At 53.6% G+C, this 26,357-nt stretch overlaps 14 protein-coding genes across 14 annotated transcripts; 10 read left to right on the forward strand and 4 right to left on the reverse strand.

The window, feature by feature from the left end:
• Nucleotides 1-13: 13 nt before the first annotated feature.
• IAQ61_008421 (uncharacterized protein) lies at nt 14-1,108 on the forward strand (the record flags this gene model as incomplete). Its single annotated transcript, XM_066097993.1, has 3 exons — nt 14-794; nt 849-954; nt 1,006-1,108. The coding sequence occupies 3 exons, from the start codon at nt 14-16 to the stop codon at nt 1,106-1,108; spliced, it is 990 nt and encodes a 329-aa protein (XP_065952038.1).
• A 20-nt stretch (nt 1,109-1,128) lies between these two features.
• IAQ61_008422 (uncharacterized protein) lies at nt 1,129-2,885 on the reverse strand (the record flags this gene model as incomplete). Its single annotated transcript, XM_003838413.2, has 3 exons — nt 1,129-1,285; nt 1,354-2,482; nt 2,531-2,885. The coding sequence occupies 3 exons, from the start codon at nt 2,883-2,885 to the stop codon at nt 1,129-1,131; spliced, it is 1,641 nt and encodes a 546-aa protein (XP_003838461.2).
• A 167-nt stretch (nt 2,886-3,052) lies between these two features.
• Nucleotides 3,053-4,619, forward strand: IAQ61_008423 (uncharacterized protein). Its single transcript, XM_003838414.2, has 3 exons — nt 3,053-3,426; nt 3,484-3,766; nt 3,818-4,619. The coding sequence occupies exons 1-3, from the start codon at nt 3,105-3,107 to the stop codon at nt 4,047-4,049; spliced, it is 837 nt and encodes a 278-aa protein (XP_003838462.1). The 5' UTR covers nt 3,053-3,104; the 3' UTR covers nt 4,050-4,619.
• A 1,596-nt stretch (nt 4,620-6,215) lies between these two features.
• Nucleotides 6,216-7,114, forward strand: RAC1 (Rho GTPase protein rac1; the record flags this gene model as incomplete). The annotated part of the gene is made up of 6 exons (XM_003838415.1): nt 6,216-6,245; nt 6,321-6,353; nt 6,411-6,469; nt 6,522-6,702; nt 6,765-6,997; nt 7,048-7,114. The coding sequence occupies 6 exons, from the start codon at nt 6,216-6,218 to the stop codon at nt 7,112-7,114; spliced, it is 603 nt and encodes a 200-aa protein (XP_003838463.1).
• Nucleotides 7,115-7,707: 593 nt separating this feature from the next.
• On the forward strand, nt 7,708-10,321 carry IAQ61_008425 (uncharacterized protein; the record flags this gene model as incomplete). The annotated part of the gene is made up of 3 exons (XM_066097994.1): nt 7,708-7,786; nt 7,992-9,124; nt 10,184-10,321. 3 exons carry the CDS (start codon nt 7,708-7,710, stop codon nt 10,319-10,321), a joined length of 1,350 nt encoding a protein of 449 aa, XP_065952039.1.
• A 788-nt stretch (nt 10,322-11,109) lies between these two features.
• Nucleotides 11,110-13,002, forward strand: IAQ61_008426 (uncharacterized protein; the record flags this gene model as incomplete). Its single annotated transcript, XM_003838418.2, has 3 exons — nt 11,110-11,800; nt 11,853-12,600; nt 12,672-13,002. 3 exons carry the CDS (start codon nt 11,110-11,112, stop codon nt 13,000-13,002), a joined length of 1,770 nt encoding a protein of 589 aa, XP_003838466.2.
• Nucleotides 13,003-13,935: 933 nt separating this feature from the next.
• On the forward strand, nt 13,936-14,317 carry IAQ61_008427 (uncharacterized protein; the record flags this gene model as incomplete). Its single annotated transcript, XM_003838419.1, has 3 exons — nt 13,936-14,049; nt 14,139-14,183; nt 14,249-14,317. 3 exons carry the CDS (start codon nt 13,936-13,938, stop codon nt 14,315-14,317), a joined length of 228 nt encoding a protein of 75 aa, XP_003838467.1.
• Nucleotides 14,318-14,857: 540 nt separating this feature from the next.
• Nucleotides 14,858-15,934, forward strand: TSA1B (Peroxiredoxin TSA1-B; the record flags this gene model as incomplete). The annotated part of the gene is made up of 2 exons (XM_066097995.1): nt 14,858-14,948; nt 15,028-15,934. The coding sequence occupies 2 exons, from the start codon at nt 14,858-14,860 to the stop codon at nt 15,609-15,611; spliced, it is 675 nt and encodes a 224-aa protein (XP_065952040.1). The 3' UTR covers nt 15,612-15,934.
• A 247-nt stretch (nt 15,935-16,181) lies between these two features.
• Nucleotides 16,182-18,284, forward strand: IAQ61_008429 (uncharacterized protein; the record flags this gene model as incomplete). The annotated part of the gene is made up of 1 exon (XM_003838421.2): nt 16,182-18,284. One exon carries the CDS (start codon nt 16,182-16,184, stop codon nt 18,282-18,284), a length of 2,103 nt encoding a protein of 700 aa, XP_003838469.1.
• A 204-nt stretch (nt 18,285-18,488) lies between these two features.
• Nucleotides 18,489-20,935, reverse strand: IAQ61_008430 (uncharacterized protein; the record flags this gene model as incomplete). The annotated part of the gene is made up of 3 exons (XM_066097996.1): nt 18,489-18,839; nt 18,965-20,693; nt 20,760-20,935. The coding sequence occupies 3 exons, from the start codon at nt 20,933-20,935 to the stop codon at nt 18,489-18,491; spliced, it is 2,256 nt and encodes a 751-aa protein (XP_065952041.1).
• Nucleotides 20,936-21,931: 996 nt separating this feature from the next.
• On the forward strand, nt 21,932-22,444 carry IAQ61_008431 (uncharacterized protein; the record flags this gene model as incomplete). Its single annotated transcript, XM_066097997.1, has 1 exon — nt 21,932-22,444. One exon carries the CDS (start codon nt 21,932-21,934, stop codon nt 22,442-22,444), a length of 513 nt encoding a protein of 170 aa, XP_065952042.1.
• Nucleotides 22,445-22,484: 40 nt separating this feature from the next.
• IAQ61_008432 (uncharacterized protein) lies at nt 22,485-22,901 on the forward strand (the record flags this gene model as incomplete). The annotated part of the gene is made up of 1 exon (XM_066097998.1): nt 22,485-22,901. The coding sequence occupies one exon, from the start codon at nt 22,485-22,487 to the stop codon at nt 22,899-22,901; it is 417 nt and encodes a 138-aa protein (XP_065952043.1).
• On the reverse strand, nt 22,879-24,022 carry IAQ61_008433 (uncharacterized protein; the record flags this gene model as incomplete). The annotated part of the gene is made up of 3 exons (XM_003838424.2): nt 22,879-23,275; nt 23,324-23,834; nt 23,884-24,022. 3 exons carry the CDS (start codon nt 24,020-24,022, stop codon nt 22,879-22,881), a joined length of 1,047 nt encoding a protein of 348 aa, XP_003838472.2.
• A 208-nt stretch (nt 24,023-24,230) lies between these two features.
• Nucleotides 24,231-26,139, reverse strand: IAQ61_008434 (uncharacterized protein; the record flags this gene model as incomplete). Its single annotated transcript, XM_066097999.1, has 2 exons — nt 24,231-25,469; nt 25,870-26,139. 2 exons carry the CDS (start codon nt 26,137-26,139, stop codon nt 24,231-24,233), a joined length of 1,509 nt encoding a protein of 502 aa, XP_065952044.1.
• Between the last annotated feature and the right edge of the window lie 218 nt (nt 26,140-26,357).

Raw genomic sequence — 26,357 nt, forward strand, 5'->3', positions numbered from 1 at the left:
ACCAAACCCCACCATGTCGAAACCGAATCCCTTCCTCACCCTACTCCGGCGCCACTACACCCAACATGTCTCACCCTTCACGCGTCCGAACAGCTCCCCACTCCGTCCCCAATGCCTCCGCGCCCGCTTCCAACAGCGCAACCCCCAACAGCGCCGCTCCGTAGGCGGCGGCCCCGGCCTCGACCCAAACTTCGTCTCCATCCTCGACCGGCCCGCGAAAATGGCGCGAGTGGGCAAGCAACACGGCTACGGGCTCATCATCCTGGCCGCCATCCCCGCCACCGCCTTCATACTCGGGTGTTGGCAGGTGCAGCGTCTGGGCTGGAAAACCGATCTCATAGCGCGGTTTGAGGATCGGTTGACGTTTCCGCCGCTGGAGCTGCCGCTGAGGATTGATCCGGAGGCGGCCAAGGGTTTCGATTATAGGAGGGTGTATGCGACGGGCGTGTTGCGGCATGATCAGGAGATGTTGATTGGGCCGAGGATACTGGATGGCGAGGAAGGGTATACGGTGGTTACGCCGTTGGAGCGCAAAGATGCGAGGGGAAATGTACACAAGATTCTGTGCTGCAGGGGATGGATCAAGAAGGATACGGCGGCACAGTGGTTTAGGAAGAAGAATGGCGCGTTGCCAGAGGGCGAGGTCAGGATTGAGGGCTTGCTCAGGATACCAGCAAAGGGAAACATGTTTACGCCGAAGAATGAGCCGGAGAAGGGGAAGTGGTTCTTCCCTAGTGTCGAAGAGATGGCGGAATGGAGTGGGAGCCAACCTATTTGGGTGGAAGAGACAATGGGTACGTTCTTGGAGATGATATTGAGTAACAATCGGGGTATCTAATAAAGCGCAGTACCGGATCTCCTCACAAACTATGAGCGCGAACCAAAGGGAATACCAATCGGCAGACCGCCGACGGTGAATTTGCGGAATAATCACACACAATACATCTTCACATGGTATGTCCCCCACAGCGCAGTCGCAGCCTGCGCCCAGCTCACAAGAGACAGGTACGCGCTAAGCTTGGCCACTTCTGTCATGTTCTGGATGGTGGTCAAAAAGCCCATCTCTGGCATCCAACGAAGAGTCCGGCATAGCGTCGATTGGTCATAAAAGCATTGCTGCGACTTTGTTCAGTCATCTTCCTCTTCTCGTATACTGTCAAGCCGCCTCCGCTTCTGTCCCTTGAGTTTGACGGGAGGTTTCATCCGTAGCTGCTGAAGCAGCTCTCTGGGAAGCATCTTCTGCGCCAGTGAGAATGACGTAGTATTGCCAGTGGTTTTACGGGTCCTATGAATGATCAGTGAGCCGGAATGCAGATACTTGTACACGTCTGTACAATAAAGGGTGTAAAATACCGTTTCATGAGCGCAATGACATCGCTCTCTTCGATAATCTTGCGCCCACCATGCTGTGCGTACGCAGAAAGATCGATACTAATCTGCTCGAAGAAATCGTCCGTGTTCTTCACCAGCTCAGCTATTGCATCAGGAGCCAATCGGGCCTTACTCCCTTGAGACTTCATGAAGCTCGCGGCAAGCTTCTTGACATTTGCAGTCGGAAATGATGGATAGTCCAGTCCGCGCTTCGAGATGCGCATTTCTTTCGGTGCTCTCACACCTTGCTTCGCGGCAACAGGACGCTCGGGTGACTGCGTTTCCAAGCTTCGGTCTACCGCAGACGCCTCTTCTCGATATGCAGCAAGAGCTGCGTCATCCTCTGCTGCATCCTCTGACTCCCAACCCAACATTCCGCCTGGTTCGGTAGGATCGTCGCCATTCAGTGCCATGGTAGCTTCATTCTGCTCGTCATCCTCTAGGTATTGCATACTCTCGTCTTGTGGACCTGGAGGTTCACTATCTGCGTCTTGCCCAACTTCCTCCTGCTCCTGCTCCTCCTGCTCCCGTGTTCTCGCCGGTGCACGTATGCGTTCCGGTATGTTGAATCGGAAAGTCGGCTCTTCGGTATCATCATCGTCTCGTCCAAAAATCCCTAGATCCACGTCACTTGGACGACCATCCCTTCGACCAGTCAAAGCCCGTAACTGAGTCGTGGTATCGTCTTCCTCCAGGGCCTCATCAATAGGCTGGTCCAGTATTGTATTTCGCCGTTGGTTTATGAACGTGCCGTCGATTTCGAATTCTTCGTCAACGGCGCCCAGCTCGCTCAAATCCCCAAAGTGCGCACTATATCTACCTCCAAACATGTGGCGTGGATCTTCACTGACTGCTCGGCGTCCAAATTCGAGAGATTGTACAGTCCCTCCGTCAACATCGTCTGGCAGGTCAGGGAGAAGCGATTGGCGTGGAGGGGCACTGTGGTAACTTTCGTCGTCGTCGTCATACATGTCACCCAGGGCCATGGACAGTCGAGGCGCTGCAGGATCTGGGCCATCTTCTACATCTGGGAGATCGAGCGCTGAATGCCGGGTTGGCTTGGCTTGAACTTGAGGCGAGGGCTGAACTGGTCGACTATCGCGGGCAAGCGCTATGATCCGATTAGCTTCACTGATTTTAAGAAGTCATTGGATCCCACCTCTACTCAACCCTCGCAAGAGATCACGCGGAGTCTCCCTCTGCATCCTCCCACTTCTTCGACGGTTGTTGCCGGGTGTCCTAGCAGCATTGGCACGCTCTCTCAGTGCCTTGATCGCATGGGGTGTCGTGGGCGCCGCTCTCCTGAATGGTAAGGGTCGAGTTGCTGGGCCACCGCGTGGAGTTTTCCCAGTCCCTGGCGTTCGAAATGTTGGCGTCTTCCGGCTTCCTGGAATGGGGCCTGCACTGATGGCACGGCGGAAAGGTGTTATGGGCGTTCGCGCATCGTTGCTGGGTGTATTGATGAGGTCGTGCTCAGGCGACAGGCGTTGCTTCTTGCGCGCAGAGTCAGCCATGGATGTGGTGGTGGTGGGGGAGGGGGGTTTCTTGATGCGAAGTGGGCTTGTTGATAGGCATTCGGTAACGCGTCGGTCGGACGCGCTTTCCCCAGCGTCCGCCCGGGCCAAGCCCCATTAGGCTAGCGCATGCTTTATCGATAACCGATAGTTCTGGAACTTTTTCTGTTGCACGACTGCGAGGTGCTACATTCACTTCATTCCAACACCAGTAACACAATGTCTGATTCAGAATCAGACGGAGGCGTACCCCTGATCGAGGCCGAGTTTGATACGACGGCGTCATCCAAGAAGAGGAAGAGAGAAGCCGAGCCTGAGGCAACCAAGGACAGCAAGAAGGCTGCCAAGAAGGCCAAACGGAAGGAAAAGAAGAAGCAGAAGGCCAAGGAGATCAATGAAGATGATTTGGATCAAGAACTGGGCGTAAACCACGCATTTGAGCGGTTGGATAAGGAACTACTTGCCGACTATGTTAATGCCAGAACGCGTCTGTATGGGAAAGAGCTGAGCAGTGTTGAACTGGAAGACAAGTTTATATCTGGTATGTCTACTAGGTCGAAGTTTGCCAATGTATGCCAAAGTATTCTAACCTCTGTAGCTCGTACTGTACAGGACAGTACAAGATGGACGAAGCCACGTACTCTGGAGAGCCTTCCTGAATTTCTCATCTCGTTATCAAGTAACCTGAGTCCTACTCCTCCCAAACCCCACGGATCACCGCACACGATCATCATTACCGCCTCTGGAATCCGAGCTGCAGACGTGTGCAGGTCTCTCAAGTCGGGTCTGCCCAAGCACGGTGTCAAAGACTCCAACGTGGCCAAGTTGTTTGCCAAACACCTGAAGTTGATGGATCAAGTGGCCTATCTGAAGAAGACCAAGTATGTTTACCAAGATGAGCGTACCATGTGCTGTACTGATTCATAACAAAGAATTGATTTTGGAGTGGGAACACCTGATCGTCTGGTTCAGTTGCTCGAACACAAAGCGCTGACGAGCAAGAACTTGAAGAGAGTGGTGATTGATGTGTCGTACATTGACCAGAAGAAGCGGGGTATTCTGGACATGAAGGAGCTGCACGAATCGCTGATGAAGCTGCTTTTGAGGCCAGAGTTTGTTGGCAAGACGAAGCAGGACGGTAGCGACTTGTTCTTGTTTTACTGATTTAGGTTGCATTGGCGTCTTGAGATACCCGAGATGATTGTGTTGAGAGGGAGTGTTTGTGGGGAGATGTTTAGGGAGCCGACATGGTAAAGCTGGCATGAACAAGGCTTAGGAAGTAGGTACAATGAAGATGGCTTGTTTTGATGATTGGCGCGTAGTCTGGAAAAGACATGTCGGAAGAGGGTGAGGACAGTGTGGAGAGCGTGCAGCAGATGCAGCTAGTACGCCAGGCGACCCATGTGCAGCCAAACAATGGACGAGAGAGGAATGATGCACGCAGTCACTACTCTAGATGGTACCTACCACTACCTACTCTGCCTACCACTCACGCCACTTGACTGGATAGCGAAAGCCAAAGATAAAAGGGGAAGACAGAAGGGGTACAGGAGAGGGAAGGTCCGATTTGCAGGAAGCAAAGCAGGCTGCAAGTGCTCCTGTAGGGTGAGTGTTGCAGAATCACAAGCCTGACGTCGGCTAATAGGAAGAGCGGGGGACGGAGGCGGAGATGGTGGTGTTGGTACTGGGGCTGGAAGTTCCCATGTGCAGCTGGCGAGCAGAAATGGGGGGGACTGAGTGGAGGAGGGAGAGAGAGGGGGGACATGGAAGCTATGGAAGCTGCAGGGCGAATCACGAGGCTAAGAAGAAGGCGAGGAATTCGATTTGCTCGATTGCATGACCACCCTTGATGGGATGCGGCAGAGCAGAAGAGGGAGAAGAGAGGGAGGGGGGAGAGAGAGAGAGAGAGAGAGAGAGAGAACCCTTGGCAGAGAAACAGACTCTCGGCTCGTATGTACTATGGGATGAGACGACTATAGCGTATGAGTAGTAGGTATTGTAAGTATGGTATGGCAGGTATGGCAGGTATGGTGTGGTACCTACTCCTAGGTAGGTATCTCTATTGGGGGTGCCCCGCTGACTGGTGTTCAAACCATCCATCCTACTCTACTACTCTACTGTCATGTACTGTATGTAGTATGTACCCAACATGACGCCAGGCATAGCCAATGGTAGTACTTTATGTAGAGTACCTAGGTAGGTAGGTATTCCGCCAGAGAGTGCCCCAGGTGGCTGCTCTGGCCGTTGCGAGTGGTGTGCTTTTGCCTGGGGGGAGACAGGACATGTCTTTTTCTGGCAAGGGGCGCGCCATGTGAACAGCAGCGCAAAGCAAGTCTCGCGGTGCGCAAAAGCTCTGGTAGGTCCAGAGCTGTCTACCTAGACGACGGCCCAAAGGAGGGAGCGGGGGAAGGGAGGGGGGGGGGGGCCCTATGCTATGGTCTGCCTATCACGCCTGTGTACCTACAACCATTGTGTGTGGCTGTCGCAAATCGGTTTCAACTTTCCAGAACGGCAGCTCCATACGCGCCTGTCCACCGATAGCACATGGGAGGTTTGAACAAGTTTCTCTTCTTCTCCTGTTGCTGCTACTTGTTACTGCTACTGCTCCTGACACTGCTCCTGATACCTACCGATACTGCCGTCTGTCCCTCTTTTGTATACCTGCCCACCCACTGCATATACACTTGCACGCTGCATACTGCATACTGCACCCTCCACCCTCGCGACTAGGGAACTGTGTGCTACTAGTAAGCTACTCTGCCCATCGCCTCGTACTGCTGCTCGTAACGTCGGTGCATGCACGCACGCACTTGCACTCATCGTCAAGTGTGCCTGGTGCCCACTGCCCTCAGTGCTTTGCTGCTCAGTGCTCACTAGCAAACCAACCTACCTACCTACCCGCGGCCGCACGACTCGATCCCCGCCGGTGCCAGTGGCCCAAGCTGCCTCGACTCGCCCGCATCCCCATCCCTCTCTCTCTGTCCACCGTCTTGTCTGTCGAAGCTCGCTTCTCAACCCGCCGTCTGCCAAGCGATAGAGCGCCTCCTTCGCTGCAGATAGCTCCCGCGCAAACACTCCCCACGCTGCCTCCTTCACCCCTCTGCGCGCCTCACTGCCTCTTTTGCCTCTGACCCATCCGCCGTGCAGCTGTGCCATCCCCATTTTCCCCATCGCCACCACGCCGCCCCCCTCCCCCCTCCCCTCCCTCCCCCGACCTCCGCACCTCGCCTCTTTCCTCCCGCGCCCGCCCCATTTCTCTCGATTCGCCGAGCAGGGCCTCCCCGTACCCGCAGACGAGCTTAAGCCGACAAGTCCTCTTGCAGCAACACGATGGCCGCTCCCGCGACACAATCGCTCAAGGTGCGCGCCCGCAAAACATACAGAGACGCCCACGCCTCTGCCCTCTGGAGCTTTGGTCGCTGATTAGCAGTGCAGTGCGTCGTGACTGGTGACGGTGCCGTGGGCAAAGTGAGACTCGATTGCCCATCCCCACTGCCATGGAACCCCTCAAGGCTAACAGCGTAGACATGTCTGCTCATCTCGTACACAACAAACGCCTTCCCCGGTGAATACATACCCACAGTGTGAGTCTGGCCATTGCATGCAGCGAGAAGCACACAGGTTGACAGGGTCCAGCTTCGACAACTATTCGGCAAATGTCATGGTAGATGGCAAGCCCATAAGCCTTGGGCTGTGGGATACTGCCGGTCAGGAGGATTACGACCGGCTGCGGCCACTTTCCTACCCGCAGACGGATGTCTTCCTGATTTGCTTTTCGATCGTCAGCCCACCCTCATTCGACAACGTCAAGGCAAAGGTCAGAAATCCAGTCTTGCTTGGCTCGTCCTGTTACACAAAAGAGGCTAACCAGTCCATCAGTGGTACCCCGAGATTGACCATCACGCGCCCGGCGTCCCCATCATCTTGGTCGGAACAAAGCTTGATTTGAGGGATGATGAGGCGACCAAGGAGTCGTTGAGACAGAAGAAGATGGCGCCAATCCAATACGAGCAGGCAGTCATGGTCGCAAAGGAGATCAAGGCACAGAAATACCTAGAGTGCTCTGCCCTGACACAGCGCAACTTGAAGAGTGTATTCGACGAGGCCATTCGGTAGGTCATCTCGGTTACCAATCAAAGTTTCATGTGCTGACACTGCCTAGTGCTGTACTCAGCCCTCGTCCTCAGCAACAAGCGAACAAGAAGAAGAGCAAGTGCGTCGTTTTATAAGAATGCGAAAGTGCTGCGACGAAAAGAGGGATGACAGAGGGAGTAATAAAAGGCAGGATCAGAGGTTGGATATGCGTCCATCTATCTCGAAATGACGACCTGACCTCTGCCTAAGACGAGATACCCGTTCAGCAGGACCGGGCCTAGTATGGCGATGCTGAGGTTTGTGAGTGAATCGGAGAAGGAGCAGCCCGCGTCACATCATATGGCTCAGTCTACCCACGCAACAGCATTTGTTTCCGCGGCATCTTCCTTTGGATGCACCCTGCGGGTGATTGGGGGAGTTTTCAGCATTGACTTCCTCCATGCATTTACTTTCCTTCGGCGCGGTGGACACAATAGGATGGGAAATTAGCATTTCTAATAGATTCGTTCGCTGCAGATATCCCCTAGGAATGATTGTATTTATGAAAGCGTGAGAGCATATGCATTAGACTTTTAGTAGTAAGCTCATGTCGGCGTGATGATGGCTGACCTATCTGGCCTCGGTACCAATTCTCACCCCGCGGGCATCAAGGCGCGCATTATCCCTGCTCTTCTGCTGCTTCACCCTGCGAAACAGGCACAATCACACCTCCAACCGCGTCATCAACATGTTCCACGAAGGCACTTTACAGAGTGGCATCGCGCTCGCGATCCAGGAGCAGAAGCTCGTTGCTTGTTTCGTGCGCGGTACGGAAATCCTATGCTTGATTCGGAATGTGGAGACTGTCTGACAGATGGGCCAGATGACGGCGCAACGAGCAAAGAATGGGAGGAAGAATGGCTACAAAGTGGATGGGTTCGTTCAAGCCTGCAGCTATGATCTCTCTACACGCCTAGAATGTCTCGCGATACTAACTATCGCCAAAGCTATCAACCCTGCTCGCCCAGAAAGCCGTCCTCTTGCGCCTTCAGGCCGGCTCGACCGAAGCAGGCTTCCTAGCAGCCTTTTCCGACATTTCGAACATTCCTACTTTCGTCGTCATACAGAATGGGCAATTACAGGTTCAACTGAAGAGCGATGTGACCAAGGAGGAGTTTATCAATTCGATAAGGAGGGTCCTTGGGGCAGAGCCCATTCCAGGCTCCAGTACAGCGCCAACATTAGCGCCACAAGTAGCTACTACAGAGCCCGCTGATAACATGGCACCAGAGAATGCTGAAGATGATCTGTTTGGACCATCCGAGCCACAGCCGACTGTAGCAGCCACAACACAATCAGCGAACCTAAAGGGAAAGCAGAAAGCAGCCCCAGCCCCAGAATCCAAGTCCGAGCCTTCCACAAAAACTGTGAGCGCCGCACAACAAGCTGCTCGAGATGCGCTACGGAAGAAGAAAAAGGAGGAAGCAGAAGAGCTAGCCCGCGTAAAAGCACGAATAGAAGCGGACAAAGTTGCGCGCAGAGCACAAGCCGAGCAGCGCAAGGCAAACCGTCAGCAAGAGCAAAGCAGCACTCAAGCCCAAAGTGGGACGGAAAATCAACCCCACAAATCTTCATCCCGAGGATCACAAGCCAAGGTTGTGAACTTGAACGTTAGGCTATTCGACGGACGCACAATACGCTCTTCATTCGCACGAACGGCGACGCTGGAGAAGGAGGTTCGGTCATGGGTGGATAACGAGTTCTCCAAGCTCGCCAAAGATGATCCGAATATCAACAACAAACAGCTACCTCCCTACTACTTTCGCCACATTCTGCCCCCGCAGCCGAGCCGGGAGCTCTCTGCTGGAGATGAGAGCCAGGCGCTGGGCGACATCGACCTGGCACCGAGCGCCACACTGGTCCTCGTGCCAGTCAAGGGATACACCGACGCCTACTCTGGCGCCAGCGGCGGCGGCATCGTCGGTACGGCCACGGGCCTCGTCGGCGGTGCTTTTGGCCTGCTCTCTTCCACCGTAGGATTCGTGGGCAGTACGCTGGGTTCCGTGATTGGGATTGGCGCAGCCCCCGCGCAAGCTCCTGCTGGCCAGACAACGAGTTCACACTCGAGTCAAGCTCAGCGGCAGCAACAGCCTTCCACGGCTGAGGTACCGAGTGTGCGCGTACGTACGCTGGCGGATCAGAGGGCGAGAGAGCCGCGCGACCAGCAGTTTTATAATGGAAATCAGGTATGTGCCGGCGGGGATGGAGTGGGACTCTGAACAGGCTGACGAAGTCATGGTGTAGTTGAGTACGGAGCCGCGAAACGAGGATGTGGATAAGCGGGATTGAACGTGGTTCGGGGTGCTTGTATGAATATGGAGATTTCTATACGCGGGTGGAGCTTTTTGGGGAACCTGGTACAAGTAGGCAGTCTGGGAAAAGGGTCGAGTGAATGATTTTGCAATGATGCACTAGGCTTCCAAATAGCATGTTTCAGACTCTGGCTGTTGTGGAAGATTACAAATGCGGATATCTCTACGCTGTGAACGGACAGCAGACGCCTTGAGCGCCAATGCTCCCTTTGTGAAGATGGTGACGGCCCGTGTTCTTCATCGGTCTGGAAAGGTGAGTCTTGCGACAAGATTCCGCAGCGGACCAATGGCTTTTCTGCTCATGGCTTCGTCTCGACTGCCATCTCGTAGCCTACAAACGGCTTTTGCCACCTGGCCGTCCTTTGTGACATTCGCGGCCAACATCCTCCCATCTGACCACGAAACATGAAGTTGTCTCACACTCTGATCAGCCTCGATATCCACAATCTTGCTGGCTGACGTGGGCATTGCATCTCCCTCTTCCCCATCCTCACTCCCCTCATCCTCCCCACTCGCATACGCATTCAATACCTGCCCCGTCCCCCCACCCTCCTCTTCCTTCTCCACCCCCGCCTCCCTACGCACCACCACCAAATCCGCCCTCCGCAAATACCACCGCCTAATCTCCCGCCTCACCGCGCGCCCAAACCCCACAACATCCTGCTCTGCATCCCCCACCCCCACCTCTCCATCCTTTCCACTCGCCCTCGAATCCGGCAGATACTTGCGCGCCAACTCCGCAAGCATAATACACGGCGGAACCGTATGCTTATACACACGCAACACCCTTCTTCCCCGCACAATCGGACGATTCAGCAACACGTGATATGTCCCCGCGATTTCGCGACCAAGCGACACATCGATGCTTATACCGAGGACGGCGCCGCCGTGGATGGCGTTGGGGTCGGGGTCTTGTACTTTGTAGGCGGTGATGCCGGCGCAGGCGCGGTAGATGTTTGCGCTGTTGCGGCGGGCTTGTTGGGCGACTAGTTTGTGGACTGTGGTTGCTGTTGCGGTGTTGGTTTGGGGGGTGGGCGCGGTGAGGTGGAGGTGGGAGGGGAGGTGGGGTTGGGAGAGGAGGATGGAGGAGAGGTTTGCGCGGTGGGCTTGGAGGGTTTGGAGGTGGGAATTTAGGAGGGCGATTTCGGTGTCGAGGGTTTCGGGGGTTTCTGTTGTTTCCATGGTGGTTGGGTGGGGTGGTTGGATTGCCTTGGATCGTGGTGTTCGGTTGGTGTTGATGTTGGTGTTGGTGTTGGTGTTGCGTGGAGGAGTTGGGGTTGGCGTTCCGGTGAAAGCGCGTGGGCACGTGAGTGACAGGGGCCTCTTGTCGCGAACCAGTCCCGGTGGACCCGTTCTCCGCCGCCGCCGCCGCCGATCTCCAGCAGAGGACAGATTCCATGTCAAGGAAGAAGTCTCCATTTGGGACCGCGGCATCCTTCAGCTGCGTACAGCGTGTCCGCATCTATCCAACCTATCACCGCCCGTGACTCGTGACACATTTCGTTGTTTCCTTCTGTCGCTCTCTGCATCCCCACATCCTCTACTACTGCCTCTTCTTCTTGATATAGACTTTCAGCTTATAAAATATCCGGGCTTCTGCACTGTTCGGGTCCCCGTACTACCCCCTTTCGTATACCCACTACTACATACGTCAATCCTGCCAATCCTGTCCATCTTTGCAAATCACAGACACATACAAAGTTGCCCCCCACCCTCCTTCTCAATCTCAATCTCACCCACTCGCGCTCTCGCGCTCTCTGCGACGGAGCCTACCACCAATGAGCAAACGAGCCTCTAGATCCAAGAATCGCCTCTCGACAACAGGACTCAAGCCACAGGGCTCGACCGACTCGCTGAACGGAAAGGGCAAGACTGGAAATGCGAATACAAGCGCTACAAAGATGAACGGCGTCATGTTGGAACATCGGCGCAAGCACACGTCTTTCGACAGCAATGAGCCCTCTAGTCAGGCTGCCTCGCTCATGGGCGATTCCCGCTTCTCGCTCGACGACGAGGTGCCCAAGTTTGGCGACGGCGGCGAGGATGAAGGGCCCTCGAAAGGCTTCTTCGAATTGTCCAAGAAGGATCAGCGTAATTTCTTGTTGCTGGTGCTGTTGTACTTCTTGCAGGGTATCCCCATGGGTCTGGCGCATGGCTCGGTGCCGTTCTTGCTCAAGAATACCGTGTCGTATTCGGCCATTGGCGTCTTTTCACTCGCCGCATACCCATACTCGTTGAAGCTGTTGTGGAGTCCGATTGTGGATGCCGTGTGGTCGCCCCGGTTGGGGCGAAGAAAGAGTTGGATTCTGCCCATTCAGGCAATCTCCGGTTTCTCCATGATCTGGTTGGGCAAGAATATCAATCGCATGATGACTGAGGCGGGCGAGTCGGATAGTGGGGTCTGGACATTTACCTGGTGGTGGTTTGCGCTCGTCTTTCTTTGCGCTACACAGGACATTGCTGTTGATGGTGAGCGCTACCACCCATAGATTTGATGCACTGCGAAAACTAACAATTCCAGGCTGGGCGCTCACACTGCTGTCCAACGAGAACCTCGCCTATGCTTCCACTGCCCAGACGGTGGGTCTCACAGCCGGCCAATTCCTCTCCTACACTGTTTTCCTCGCCTTCAACTCGGTCGACTTTGCCAACAAATGGTTCCGCCCGGCCAACGCGCCCGGCACGACCGGCCTGATGGAACTCGATTCGTACCTCACCTTCTGGGGCTGGGCATACCTCATTGTCACGTTTGGTCTCGCTGTGATGAAGCGCGAGGACCGCGACAAGGACGGCGATGGAATATCAGAGGTATACCGCACCATGTGGGGCATCTTGAAGTTGAAGAACATTCAAAGCTTCATCATCATTCACTTGATTGCCAAGATCGGCTTCCAGGCCAACGACGCGGTTACAAGTCTCAAGCTTCTTGACAAGGGCTTGAAGCAAGAACAGCTCTCCCTTGTCATTCTGATTGATTTCCCAGTCGAAGTCTTCCTTGGCTATTACATTGGCAAGTGGTGCCAGACGTACCCGCCCATGCATATCTGGTGCTGGTCCTTCATCGGCCGTCTTGTCGCAGCCGTCTTTGCGCAATTCGTCGTGTCGATTTTCCCAGTCGGGGGTGCAACAACGGGCTTCCTTCTGCTGGTCATTGCAGAGCACGTCCTGTCGACGTTTATGAATACAGTCATGTTTGTCGCCGTCAGTGCGTTCCATGCAAAGATATCGGATCCACTGATTGGAGGGACGTATATGACGTTGCTTGCTACGTGAGTCTTCTACCCCCCCCCCTTGTTTCATTCACTCCCAGAGTGCAAGTTTTGCTAATGGGAGAGCATAGTGTATCAAACCTCGGCGGCACGTTTCCTCGCTTCTTCGTGCTCAAAGCCGTGGATCTGTTTACATCTGCTACTTGTATTCCACCGTCTACACCGCCCAAGGCAGATTTGCTCAAAGGGTCCCTGGTCACACAACCTTTTTCTTGCTCCCTCGAGCATGACAAGCACATATGCCGTGATGGAGGCGGTATCTGCAATGTTACTACGGATGGATACTACATTGTCAACATCCTGTGTGTGGTCATTGGTGTAGTTACCTTTTGGGGATACATCAAGCCAGCGGTGATGAGGATACAAGCGTTGCCAATGCGGGCGTGGCGGATAGCACAGTAGTGGATAGAGAGAGAGAGAGAGAGTGTGTGTGTGTGTGGAGAGAAATCATGTGATGATGGAAGTTGCTAGTTGTATCAAAACAATCAGTCATACAGAAGTTCTGGTTGCATGGAAATAGAGTGGCGAATTTTGCCGCGTATATGGTGACTGTATACACGGTTCTGCCGATGTCGGGGCATGGACAGCGCAATTTCTAACTTGCTTCCAGCCTGGTCTGGTATTCGGTGTCTTGGTGGGATTTCGTCATAGCGATGCAACGATGAAGGGATTGTACTCTACTACAATAATACGCACATGTTCGAGCCGCACGCGTGGACTTGACCCACTACCACTCCCTTCTCACACCGCAACTACAGACAGACAGCTACAGTAGGTACTGTACCGGACTTGCGTTAGTCAGGCCACCGCCATGTAGAGTAGTACACCCAGCAACCATTGCCAGCCACCGCTACAGAATCACACCATGTACTATGGTAGCATGAATGCACTACTCACACGCACACATGTTTGACACGTGCCATTCTCTGTCAGCTGATCCGTAACTACCCATGATATGATGCAACACTAGATTGAACGAACAACTCCACCTCCAGTACTCTACAGTACCGTACTCTACATAATACCGTTGCACTTACTTACTCTACATCCAAGTAAAGTCATGCCACCCACACCCACCCCGATGCCGGCAATCCTGTCCCGCCGAGCGCGCCCGCAAGCACGTCCACTGCGCGTTCGCTCGTGATCTGGCATCCTGGGTTCAAAGTGCATGCCAGGCCTCCACGGCTTTGTTGCGTATAAACTGGCGTCGGAGTGGGGCGCATGGATGGCCGGCGTCGCACTTGGGCGTACTTGGTACAGTGCAGTAGGACATGCGTACCGGTAGTGTAAAAGCGACCCGGCGTGTCAAGAGGCCATGCAAGGTACGCAACAGGGATGTGCTCTGATGAGGAAAAGAACGATGGCCTTGGTTCTGCCTCTGAGTCTGATGCTCTGCGTCTTGGATCGAGGAGGGACGAGTTATGGTCATGGATATCAATTGCTATGATGGTAGGTAATTCCCGTTTTTTTTTTCTTTCTTTTTTCTTCAAAGCTTGCACGGCTATCATGACAATCAATTAACCACTATCCTATCGCAGGCCGCATGGCATGGAAAAGACTCCCGGTTCCAGCGCAAATGTACCGTAGGTTACGGTGTGGTACCTACATTGTGTTCATAACATAAGCAACCAAGCCTCGATCTCCACAGGCTTCAAAGTCTGAACCCGCGTCGCGCCATCCCAAAATCATGCCGAGCAGCCCGCCGACAAACGGATGATTTGCCCCCCCTTTCCAAGATTCCGCTCAGGCCACGAAAAAAAAAAGAGGGCTGGCTCTGAACGATTCAAAGTTGCGAATCATTTTTTGCGGTCCGTTTTTTTTCTGGCACGATTTATTTTTGGGGGCTGGAAACTACTGGTAACGTAGAAGTCAGTACTGGAGGTCGGAGAGCCATGGTAGCTCCGATTGTGCTTTTAAAGTAGATCAAGTACCCTACCTACTGCCTAGCTACCGTATCTCTTGCGGCTCTTGCATTAAGGTTACGGTTGGCTCTTCCTCCCCGAGGCTTGCACATCAGTCACACTTACTTACTTGCTTGCTTGCTTGCTTGGTACGCTACTGTTCTTCTGACCCGTACGTGTGATCTTTGTTGAGCGTAAGTTGTGGCGAGTCTATGGGTTTGTGTAGATGAGAATGCTGATGAGTGCCTTTGCGCAGATTCGAATTATACCTCGAGGTAGACTTTGTACGAATATACCTAGAGGGAAGATAGTGAAAGAGTTTGGTTGGATAGTCTTATCGCTGCAAAACTGGAAAAATGTCGTTCCCTGCGTACACACCCAAGGCGCGCGTGCAGAAGCCTGCACCGCATTTCTCAGGCCAGGCTGTTGTTGATGGCGCATTTGAAGGTAGGTTCACATGCTACATCTCTCATACAATTTGGCCATCCAACATTCCGACCACGTCATACTAACAGTCCCAATCCAGAGCTCAGCCTAACATCCTACACATCCAACAAGCAATGGCTCGTCCTCGGTTTTGTCCCCATGGCCTGGACCTTTGTGTGCCCGACCGAAATCATCGCCTTTAGTGATCGCATCGCCGACTTCGCCGCCCGCGGCGCCAGCGTCGTCTTCGCCAGCACGGACAGCGAATACAGTCTCCTTGCGTGGACCAACGCGGCCAAAAAGGACGGTGGCCTGGGCCAAGTCAACATCCCGCTGCTCAGCGACAAGAACCACAGCATCAGCAAGGACTACGGCGTCTTGATTGAGGAGGACGGTATCGCTCTCCGCGGATTGTTCTTGATCGATCCCAACGGCATTATCAGGCAGATCACCATCAACGATCTACCTGTCGGACGCTCAGTGGACGAGACGCTCAGGCTGATTGATGCCTTCCAGTTCACAGACAAGTACGGCGAGGTCTGCCCTGCGAACTGGAACCCAGGCGATGAGGGTATCAAGGCCACGCCCGAGGGCAACAAGGAGTATGTCAGCAAGCTATACAGCGATACCAAGATGGCAGATGTGGCCAAGACAAATGGTGCGGCTCCCCTTCCTTCGCGCTGAGCTGCCGGGGGGTGTGCTGACGGTCTGTGTGCAGGAACCTCTTGATTGCGTAGCTCTGGGTGCGTGACTTGGTGCAAGGCGTGAAAGGTGGTGTTTTGGGGACGACCTATAGAATAGCATTGTTCTGGCGCCATTAGAATCTTCTGAATAGTATTATACCTCTGTCCACATCCAAGTGCGATGTATGCTTGATGCTGGCTGGAGCGGATACAGTGCTCTGTTGGCTGATTAACTTTGCAAAAGTAATTTCCAAGTGCTCCAAAGTCAGTTTCATACGCCTGATCATCTGATGCAATACATACAGTCGATTATTTGAAGTTGCATAAAGTGGCGATGGCTGAGTCGTCTCTACTACAAGGGCGACGAATTATGTCATCCTTGGCATGTCACCTGCTCGTTGAGCTGAGCCCTACATCAATTCTTCCAACCCAACAAAGGAGCATTCTCCGAATATCATGAACCTACCAAATTTCCTGTAAAGACACATCGCATGCTGTAACTCGGTTGAACGGACAGAAGTCGCACGCTGCTGGCTGTGTCCACATCGATCTTCGGCAGCATACATTGACAATGGCGACGCGTACCGGTAACGATAACCACCATGGTTTAGTGAGCGACCGATCCAAGGATCAAAATCAAGAGCACTCTTCATTTCCACGCACTGGCTCAGATACTGCTGCTCCGATAGCAAAGGTCTTGAATAATGATGCGCCTGCACCATATATTGCACAGCCGTCAAATCCAGCCCATAACTTCTCCACGAAGCCATTCAGTGGCCGCTTGATAGATCTTTTACTTGACACACCAGCATCACCAACTGTACGAGAGAGAGTTGACTACCTGCCTGCAGAGGCTCGACCGGCAGATAGCAACCATTCGGTCATTCAGCTTCCAAAGCTCCCTCAACTGGCAGCAAAAAAAACACAAAGGCCGAGGATTCCACCCCTTCTCCAGGGATTGCATCAGCCACCACCGTTGCCACCCTCGGATAGGCTCTTCCCACCCATCACCAGCGATAAAAATGCGTTCACGAACAGTTCAAGGGACAGAGGAAGCTTTGACTCCCGCGCCGGGACCAGACTTAGTCCCCCCGTGAAAACTAACGGTGCATTCAACACAGCCACAGCCGTTTCGAACAACGATGAATCTTGCAGAGAGAAGAATCTACAGAAGAGCCGGACTGGGACCAACATTCCTGATACGGAAGAAACCCATGGCTCACATGACACGACTTCGTCAAGAGAGAGGGTTCAGGAAGGCGTGCCATCTAAGCCTGGTAGGCAGCGAAGAAGGTGGTCAAAGCAGGAGACGAAAGATTTGCTTGTAGGCGTCAGTCGCTACGGAATCGGTAGCTGGAAAAAGATCCTGCAGAGTCCGGACTTGAATTTTCATGGACGAACCGCAGTCGACCTGAAGGACCGCTTCCGAGTATGTTGCCCCAGTGAGGCTTCCAAGAAGAACAAGTCAAAGCAGAGAAGCTCTGCCACAGAGTCGCAGAACGATCTTTCGTCCAAGGTCCTAGCTCCGCTATCAGAAGCAAATAGACCTCACCACCAAAATCCAAATGGTGATGCTCTTTCCCCGCCAGAGCCAGAACCCAAGAAGAAGCGTAAATCTGGGTCCAACACAGTGGCCTTGCAGCTGGCGGATATTGGCATCAGTGGCCCGTTTGCGAAGAAGTATCGGCGACCCCAGTGCAAGTTTAGCGCTGTTGACGATTTGAATCTACTCAAGGGGTTTGAAAAGCACGGTTCTGTCTGGCGGGCGATATGCGATGATGCCGAACTGGGACTTGGTACCCGTCGTCCCACAGATCTGCGAGATCGATTCCGGATCAAGTACCCAGAGAAGTTTGCAGAGTCTGGACATAAGCTCAAAGCGAAACACGACAAGATCATCTCGGAGCAGCGAGCGGCAAACAAGGAACGGGAACAACAGACACAGTCTCTCCAGGCGGATGAGACAACTTCTCCCCAATCAGCGAAGCGCATCACTTGCTACACATCTGAAGTGGAGAGATTGACTAGGCCAAATGACTCGTTGCCAGACATGACGTTTCTCTCACCTCCGAACCAAACTTCAAGATCCAACGACAATACACCCTATACTTTCAACCCTTTCCCCGCCATGTTTGACGATTACGGAAGTCTAGAACACGATGAATTCAGCAACAGCCCCATTATCCTCAACAGAGACATCTTACAATGGGCCGATGCAAACCACACCTCGTCGTACAACCAAGTCCTCGCCCACGGCACAGGAGACCAACCATCACGATCCAGCAACACCATGGACGGCAACCACCTCAACAACACTTGGAACGCCTTCCCACCCCGCTCAACAGATCTCTCGAAAACCGCATTGCCATCCACATGTATACCCAGCAGCCGCCCTAGTCTACCAAACGAGCTCCCCACCCACACGCCATCCACCTCTCTAACCATGCCGACAACACACACAACCACCAATGCGAACAACCCTAGCCACCTGGGCGCCACTGCCCCGGCAAAGAATAGTTTGCCGCAGACGCCGAATCTGCCGACGATTGTCTTTCCCCATGTCCCGGCTGCTAGTGCGAGGAATACGCTGCATAATCTGCCCACGCCTGCTGATTTGCTGTTGGGCGTTGAAGAGGATGCCCCGGGCTTTCTCATGGATTCTTTTTCGAGGTAGACGGCAGGAAAGGGACTTTGAAGGAGTGAGGGAAGTAGGAGTGGGTATGGGATAACAAGATACCGTGGAGGAGGGAAATCCCCCCCCCCCCCCACCAAAAAAAAATACGATTACCGATATATTTATTCAATTGATGCAATCAATGGTGGTATCAACCTATATCCCTTTTCAGCCAGCAACATACATACATAATCCCACCCCACCCTACCGCCCCGTCTGACAAAGCTGAATACAAAACTCCCTAAAATCCCCCTTCGTCGCCTCCTCCAAATCCTCCTCAACCAGCCTCCCATACCTGTCCTCGTACTCGGCCTTGACACGCATAAGATGCAAGCGATCCCAATGCAGGCGCACGAGGCGCGAGATGAGCAGTTCGAAGCGCTGCTGGCGCTCGTGCTTGCTGGTTGCAGGGGCGGCGGCGGTGGCTTGTCGTGTGGATGAGGAGCGGGGGGAGGTGGTGGGTTCGATGAGGTCCATGAGGGCGTGGTGGAGGAGCATGGCGTCGCGGGCGGGACGGTTGATGACGCCGTTGAGGATGTGGGCTATTACTTCGCCCTGTGAGGGGGATTAGCTTTTGGTGGGGAGAAAGTAAAGGAGGGGAAAAGTGCAAAGTCCAGAAGAAGAAGAAAAGAGGGGAGGGGGGGGGGGGGGGAAAGGGAACAAGTGACCACCAAACTTACAACAAGATTATTACTCTTCCTCAACGCATCCCTCGCGAAATTCCCCTGATACTTGCGCTCATACGCCCGCAACACCTCGCGCAGATGGGCGTCGCTCCTCATGACCACAATCCCCAACATTGCGCTCTCGCCGCCCTCCCTGGCCCGAATGGCTCTATACAACGCATCGACGTCGCGCATCCTGTCCTCGAGCGGCCACACCTCGCTTTCCTCCTGCCGGTCGGCCTCGAGGGCCAAGAGCACGGCCTTGCGAAACTTGTCGGCCTTGAGCTCCTTGTCCATGCAGCGCGTCAGCGAATCCGCATAGCGCTTGTCGCGAAACGCGTCCTTGATCGCGCGCATCTCGTGGTTTGGGCGGCCCATGAGGGCTTCGATGAGGAGCTCGCGCTTTGCCGAGTTGGACTGGTACCAGTAGTTTGCCCAGTAGCCCTCGGCCTCGAACTTGCCCAGCGCCGTCACGTAGGCGATTTTGCCAAAGTTGCCGCTCGTCTTGAGTTTGATGTGTTTGGCAATGTTGATGCCCCGGCCTTGGACTTTGCAGTGCCGTTTGTATTCTGCGCGCAGTTCGAGTATTTGGTCGTGCGAGAGCGTCGGCAGGATCTCGATGATCGGGTCGGCATCGGGGATGCGGGCTGCGAGCGCTTCGACGAGGTCTTTTGCGTCGTCTTCTGCGTCGTAGATTTTCACGCGGCGTTTTTCCTTTTCGGGGGCCAGTCTGCCACCACCACCACCACCACCACCACCGCCGTAGGCTTCGAGGGCTAGTCTGTCTTTTTGGCGCGAAGACTGGCGTAGTGGGCTTGGAGATCGGCGCACGTTGGAGCGGGAGCGGTGGCGACCGTGGCTGCTTCGAGGCGGATCTGGGTATCGCGGAGGATAGTCGTCTAGAGAGGAAAGATGATCGATATCGTCGTCGATGAACATGGCGTTTGGCATAGGACTAATCGACTGGTAGGTGCCATGATAGGCCTCCAGTAAAGGACTGGGAGGCGGCAGCACCCCGCCAGGATAGCCTCCAGGCACAATGGTCTGAATGTCGGGTCTGTTCCCACTGACCGACAGCCTGTCCATGCGCAAGTTCTCCGGTCTGCCGTTGCCCATATGCCTACCGTCTGGATGCAGACTGGGCGATGGAGGCGCATTCATCCGTCCTCCCCCCACACCTCCTCCTGGGACCATCTCAACCACCTTTCGACCATCGTGGGTAGTCGAAGGTGTTCCCGAGTACGAGGATGCGCGCTGATGCTCTGGATGTGGGGAACGGTCCCTCATGGGCGGTGGCGGCGCCGCCGGGTATACGGGCTGGACCGTCTGAGGGGGCGGCGGGGCATGCGGCAGGGAAGTGTACTGGGGCTGCTGCTGCGAATGCGACGCATATGAGTGTGAAGCAGTCGCGGGCTGGGGCGTATGTCTCACGGCGGGCGGCTGGCCATTGGTACTGCCGTCAACGGGCTTTGCAGTATAGGTGATGTTTGTCGGCGCAGTCGCATACTGGACGCTGCCGTTCTTGGATTGACTTGGGGTGCGCGCCGGCCCACTCTGCGCTGGTTGCGAGCTGTAGGTATACTTCGGTGTGCTCGGGGGATATTGAGGGGCGCTTGTCTTCGTGTAGCCTGTAATCACGGGATGGGCATACGATGGCTGCGGAGCATATCCTGGCCGCTCGTTTGGCGCGAGGTCGCTGTAGTTGCCCATGGTAATGGGCTCGACAGGTTGACTAGACGCCATACTTCAGCTCGTTGCCATGAAGAGGGAGTCATATTGAAGGCAGGCAACCTGGACACTCTATACTTACGTCGCATATTGCTGATGATTTGGTTGCCTGAATTCATACTGCGGGGCTGCAGCTGCTGTGTCAGCTGCGCCGTATAGCTGTGGTTCGCGCGCGTTACTGTGTGAACGTTCGCGAGCGCGACGGCCTGGCGATTTGGACCGGGACCGCCTCGATTGGTTGTCTGGCCGAAGGGACATGGATGCGGATTCCTCGACTTCTTTGCCAACAAAAAACCAAAGGGAAGGCTCCGTCAAGCACGAATGAGGGTTTGCAGACGCAATCGCAAGCTGATGTGCCCGTTCAGCCCATTGGAAATAAAATTGCGATGGCGGGTACCGTAACAGCGCCCCATCCCCCCCCCCCCCTCCCCATGGCACGAGAAAAGTCCAATCATGCTGCCCTTTCAGCGCGCTCTGGGTTGGGGGCCGAAACCCGGACAGCAAGCTAGACATGGCAGACTACCTCTATCCAATCTCGCCATTGCGAACAGACATGATCATGGATTGAAGATATCCTCTCAATTGTGGTATACATTTGCATGATGAGTTCCTTGAGTGCTTGCAGGCAGCACACATGATATCGTTTAGCCCTGATGGATCAATGCAGTTCGTCTCACTTCAGCTCCACGACGCTAGACAACAGTGACCACCACTGACCAGACTTTTTTCACTCTGAACATGCAGGCCTGGCCTTTTGCATCAAACGCCACAGCATCTGAGCTGAAGAAAAGGCTGCCCGTGCCGGTGGTCAAGACACAACCTTGTTGAGCAATCGACGTTGTAATAAGGCTCCATCTGTGATCGGCATTAGGAACAGGGTTTCCACGGCGGCAGACTCGACCAAGTCTAGCAAAGCGGGTCCACGACAGAGTGACCAAGACTTCACACTTGCATAGGCAGTAGACGGCTAAGCTTCCTCGAGATGTAGGGACATGACATTTCGGAAGCGTAGTGCGCTGTAGGCACTGCAAGTCCTACTGTGGCTGGCCCACTCCCTTCCGCGCCAGTACCGAGAAAGCCACCGCTCAATACGGCCCACGGTCCGTCACGATTCGTGCACAGGCAAAGACAAGAGTGCTATCACGCCGTGACTTTCAGCTCGAGTCAGCTCTTCCCGTTGCGTACATAAAATGACGAGTCTCTGCCACTTACTTCAAGATCAGAAACGTGACTTTTTCTTGCATTCTGCTCACAATGCTTGCCCATTCCATTCCCTCTCCCACAAATCTCCAGCTACAGTCGCCGTTTGTTCAATTGCCTGCAGAAATACAGCATGTCATCTGCGGATTTGCTTTTGCAGCCAATGACCCTATAGTTGACCCCAAAACGAATGCCTCTAGTACTCAATTGGATAGCGAACTTCATCCGCCATTGGGCATAGCCTTGCTGCAAACATGTCGTAGGCTGTACCACGACGTTGACCGACGTCCGCTGTTTGCCCAGAATGTGTTCCGCTTCACGACTGTTGACCGACTGCAATCTTTTATCAAACAGGTTGATACAACTCGCAACATCCTAGACTTGGAAATTGACTTCCGGAGACTTGATTCAGACAAGCCAGAGATAGCGCAGGAGTGGCTACGCACATGCGGATCCCTTGACAAGGAGGTACCCAGTAAGCAGGGTCCAATATGCGTACTGCATGCTGAATACATGCTGACCATGTCGCTTCAATCCAGATCTCAAGTGCTTGCGGCTGAATTTTGACTCATGGCCTCGAATTCCTGTCTCCAGAACAGGTCTCTGGATGTTCCTCAGGAACGTACTGGCACGAATTGGAAACCTCGGCGTGGATAGAGTAACTGTAGTAGGCGCTAGTAAAGGAAGCGGCATGGCTAGAAGAGCCCCTTGGTCTCCTCTTCACTTTGTTGGCGCAGACAATGTTGGTGCGGACGATCTAGTAACTCGAATGAAAGCTAGTGTTGCAGGCCCTGACGACTTGAAAATCATAAGATGGGTTAGACATAACGGCAAACTGCAGTTGGAAGTGGTGTCGCTGAAGTATCTGCTCAGATGCGTTGACGCTGAGTGGACAGGAACGACCCCACAACAAGGTCCAGCGGAACTATGGCCAGAGTCCGGGTCCTGCACTCTTCTTCAATATGAGAATCGGTTTTCAGTGACGGAATCCATGGAAAAAATTAGTCCCAGTGTCGCCGTATAATGGGTCTCGCCGGATCCCAGGGTCCACGGATCTCATTTTTATATTTCTGGAGTCCGATCAACCACCAGCTGCAGACGCCCATCGAGAATATCGTCAAAAGTCCTCCAAGAATGATACCCGCTACAAATGCATTGCGACCACCACCAGTCAAAGTGATGAACAAGCCGCCCCATGCTAAAACGACAAGAACAATGGTAAGGACCAGGTGTCCGCATGATGACCGAGTACGAAGTTGTCGACGAAATATCGGGAAGAGGCCATAGATTTCAATGGAGAAGAGAGTCAAGGAGAACACGTGGGTCGTTGATGGAAGTCGTGACGCTAGTACAGCGGAGGCCATCATTGCAGAGTTTGTCGAAATCGAGGCTGGTAGTCTCTCAAGGGCGTCAGCTGGGCACCGCCATCTCAAAATAACAACCTACCGTGCGCCAGGTCCTCCTCCATAGTCGAAGAAAGCAACATTGATCATGAGGAGCCACGTGCTAAGCGCCCAGATAGAGTCACTTGTTGTTGAGCGCGTCAGGGATTTGAGAATTGGACTGAGTCCAAGCAAGGCAGCATATATCAAGAGTGCTGATTTTGCAGTTGCTATCCTTTGCTGTCTGCGTAGTGATGTAGCATCTGTTAGGAATGGTTCGGTTGTATTGGGTTTCAAATTTGAAGGCGCATCTGCGGTCAGCTCTTGCCCCATCCAATGATCCCACAAAAGCCATCCTAGAACAGTGCAGAAGCTCGCCCAGCCGACAATGGCTACCGGCGAGACTCTACCGTTGATGATAGCAACAAAACAACAGCAAAAGATCATGACAGACGCAAGATGCTGTACGATGACGGTAGCGTCAGCCATCAACGACCAGAATTCGTATGGCTGAAGTCGCGGGTTCCGTTGCAGATGGTCCAAGAATGTCTTTTCATCCGTGTAGTTATCGGGAACTGTAGCAATTAGTGTCTACCGATGATGACATGAGGTATGGGGACTGACATGGCTGTTTAAACCAAAGCAGTTTCTTGTAGTTACCCCTGCGTTTACGGCTCGCGCTGCGTGTCCGATCCTTGCCCTTACGGCTTCTGATCGATCCAGTGAAGAAGGCATCGGTAGGGGCAAGTCGGTCTGATTCCATACCAGAGCATAGGCAATAGTGTATTGTCGAGAGGTGGCATGAAGCAGAGGTACCAGACAGTAGTTGCGAGGAAAAGCGCGCTAAATTTAGCGGGCGAATAAGAAGTCGTCTGAGTGGAACGACCTTCACGTCTCCTTTTCACCCTAGGACATTGAACTGGCCAAACTATATACTAGGCATTATAGAATTATAGTAAGATCTATAGCCTTCAATTCAAGGTCCTCCATGCAACCAAAACTCTCCGCCACTTCGGGACAGTTGCACGCCCAGCCTTGACAATGAAGCCATCTTGCTTCAACGTCCTCCCAATCTCCATGTAGCTCTCGACTGCAACACGAATGGGTCCCTGTGCTTCGATAGGTAGCTGCGCGATGGCGAGTTTGGCCTCTTCATAGAACGAGAAGGCATCATCCAACAGTCGCCCGCGGAGTGCCTCGATGCGGGGATCCTTGGGATCCTTCAGTACCGTATCACAGTTCAAGCCTACTTCCGAGAGCCAATCGGTCGGTAGGTATACACGACCAATCTTTGCGTCCACGCCTATATCACGTGCAATGTTGACATATTGCAACGCAACACCCATGCTGTTTCCAGCGGCAACAACCTTATGTCGCTTTTCAGCGGTAAGCGAACTCGGGTACAGGTGGAAGATGAGTTGGATGCACATTTGGGCTACGGTACCAGCTACTCTCTCCGAGTACAGCACCAAGTCTTCAGTACTCTGTATTGGAGAGGTACTGTTGAACTCGAGATCCATCTCAAATCCGCGCAGCAAATCCCGCAGTGGTTCTGCGGATAACTTGCAACATGGAAGTTGGAGAAGGGCGGAATGCGTGTCCAGTGGGAACTCTTTGCGGACCTGATCGGTCACAGACGAGCATACAACATCCTTTCTGTAAACGTTGTCCAAGAACTTGTGCAGCTTAGCGATCCATTGTCTTGCCTCTTCGGTAGTCGCAGCATTATCTACGAGATCATCCGCAACGCGACAGAAGGAATAGAGCAACAAAAGGTCCATTCGCAACGGACCCTGGAATGTGGATGAGGCGAGGTAGAAACTACGGCTCTTGCGCTTCAAGCGGGAGACAGCCTCCCGAAAACCAGTAAGACGCGCTTCATCATACTGTGCGCACGAAGTGAGTAGTGAGCGTATCAGTGTCGCGGGTGATGGCAACAGGGATGGATCAGGGAACAAGTGTGGAAAGGCGTAGAGAACAGCGAGAGCATTGTCAAACGCTAGCTGTCCAAACACGATGAGAACGTTTGTGAGAAGGAAGAACAAGGCTTCCTCAATCTCCAATCCATCCCAGAGATGCACACCAAATTTGGTTCCTGGGCTGATGACCCATGTACCTCTACGCAAGGCCAGCGTATCCACAATCCAGAGGTATAGCGTAGGTAGCACAATCGGTAATAGTGTATTCGTGAAAGGCAGACCGATGATGAACTGATATGCCAGACTCCTGCTTGGGAATTAGTATCTTGAAAAATAAACCAAACGTCTACCATACCATAGGAGCAGCAAGAAGGGCCCTGCCCAGATAAGTATAAGGCCAGTATATGTTCCTAGGCCTCGTTCCCGAACACAAAACCAACCCCACGCAATTGCGCCAAGCAAAATGGCCTGGCCAATGAGCCTCTTCAAGCGCCAGGATCCGTGTAATTCATCGCGTTCCGTGCACAGGTAGACGGGCTGAAATGTTGGTTTGCTGAGTACCAGATAGAGCAGCGAGGTGTTGTATGTTTGCACAACGAAGAAGAAGACCTCCTCAAGGGGAATATCAAAGAGCGTCGGTCCAATAATGACATGGTCGGGATAGCTCCAGATGCGATTGCGGATAAGATACGAGTCCCATGGAATAGTGGCAACTACAGCAATCTACTCTTGTTAGCACGAAGATCTTGTAGCCATGAGCCCACTTACTGTTACCAAGAAGGCGACCTTGTAGACGTCGATCTTGGTGAGGAGCGGACGGTACAACAGCGTCAGGAGCACTGCTGGTGGAATTGTGTACTTGAGATGACTGGGATCTTTCGTCAGTCACAATCAGCCATCCGCCACGGCTACAGTTGCTGCACGTACACAAGTGCATAATCGAAGCCCATTCTGCTGTCATATGGGATGAATCAGTCTGACGTGCGCGGAGAGACGCGCAGATTACAGCACCGTGTCAAACGCGTCAACCCAACGCAGTGGGCGGGGGGGGGGGGGGAGCAAAAGGCTAGGCCTGCTATGGGAAGACGGCACACGAGATACTTTATTGTTTTGTCCATGATGAAGCAGGCCGGGCAGGATTTCAACCTTGCTGGATACCGCCCCCTACCCGATGTGAGG

This window comes from Plenodomus lingam (assembly GCF_022343315.1).
Source record: "Plenodomus lingam strain CAN1 chromosome Unknown contig_30, whole genome shotgun sequence".
NCBI classification, from domain to species: Eukaryota; Fungi; Ascomycota; class Dothideomycetes; order Pleosporales; family Leptosphaeriaceae; genus Plenodomus; species Plenodomus lingam.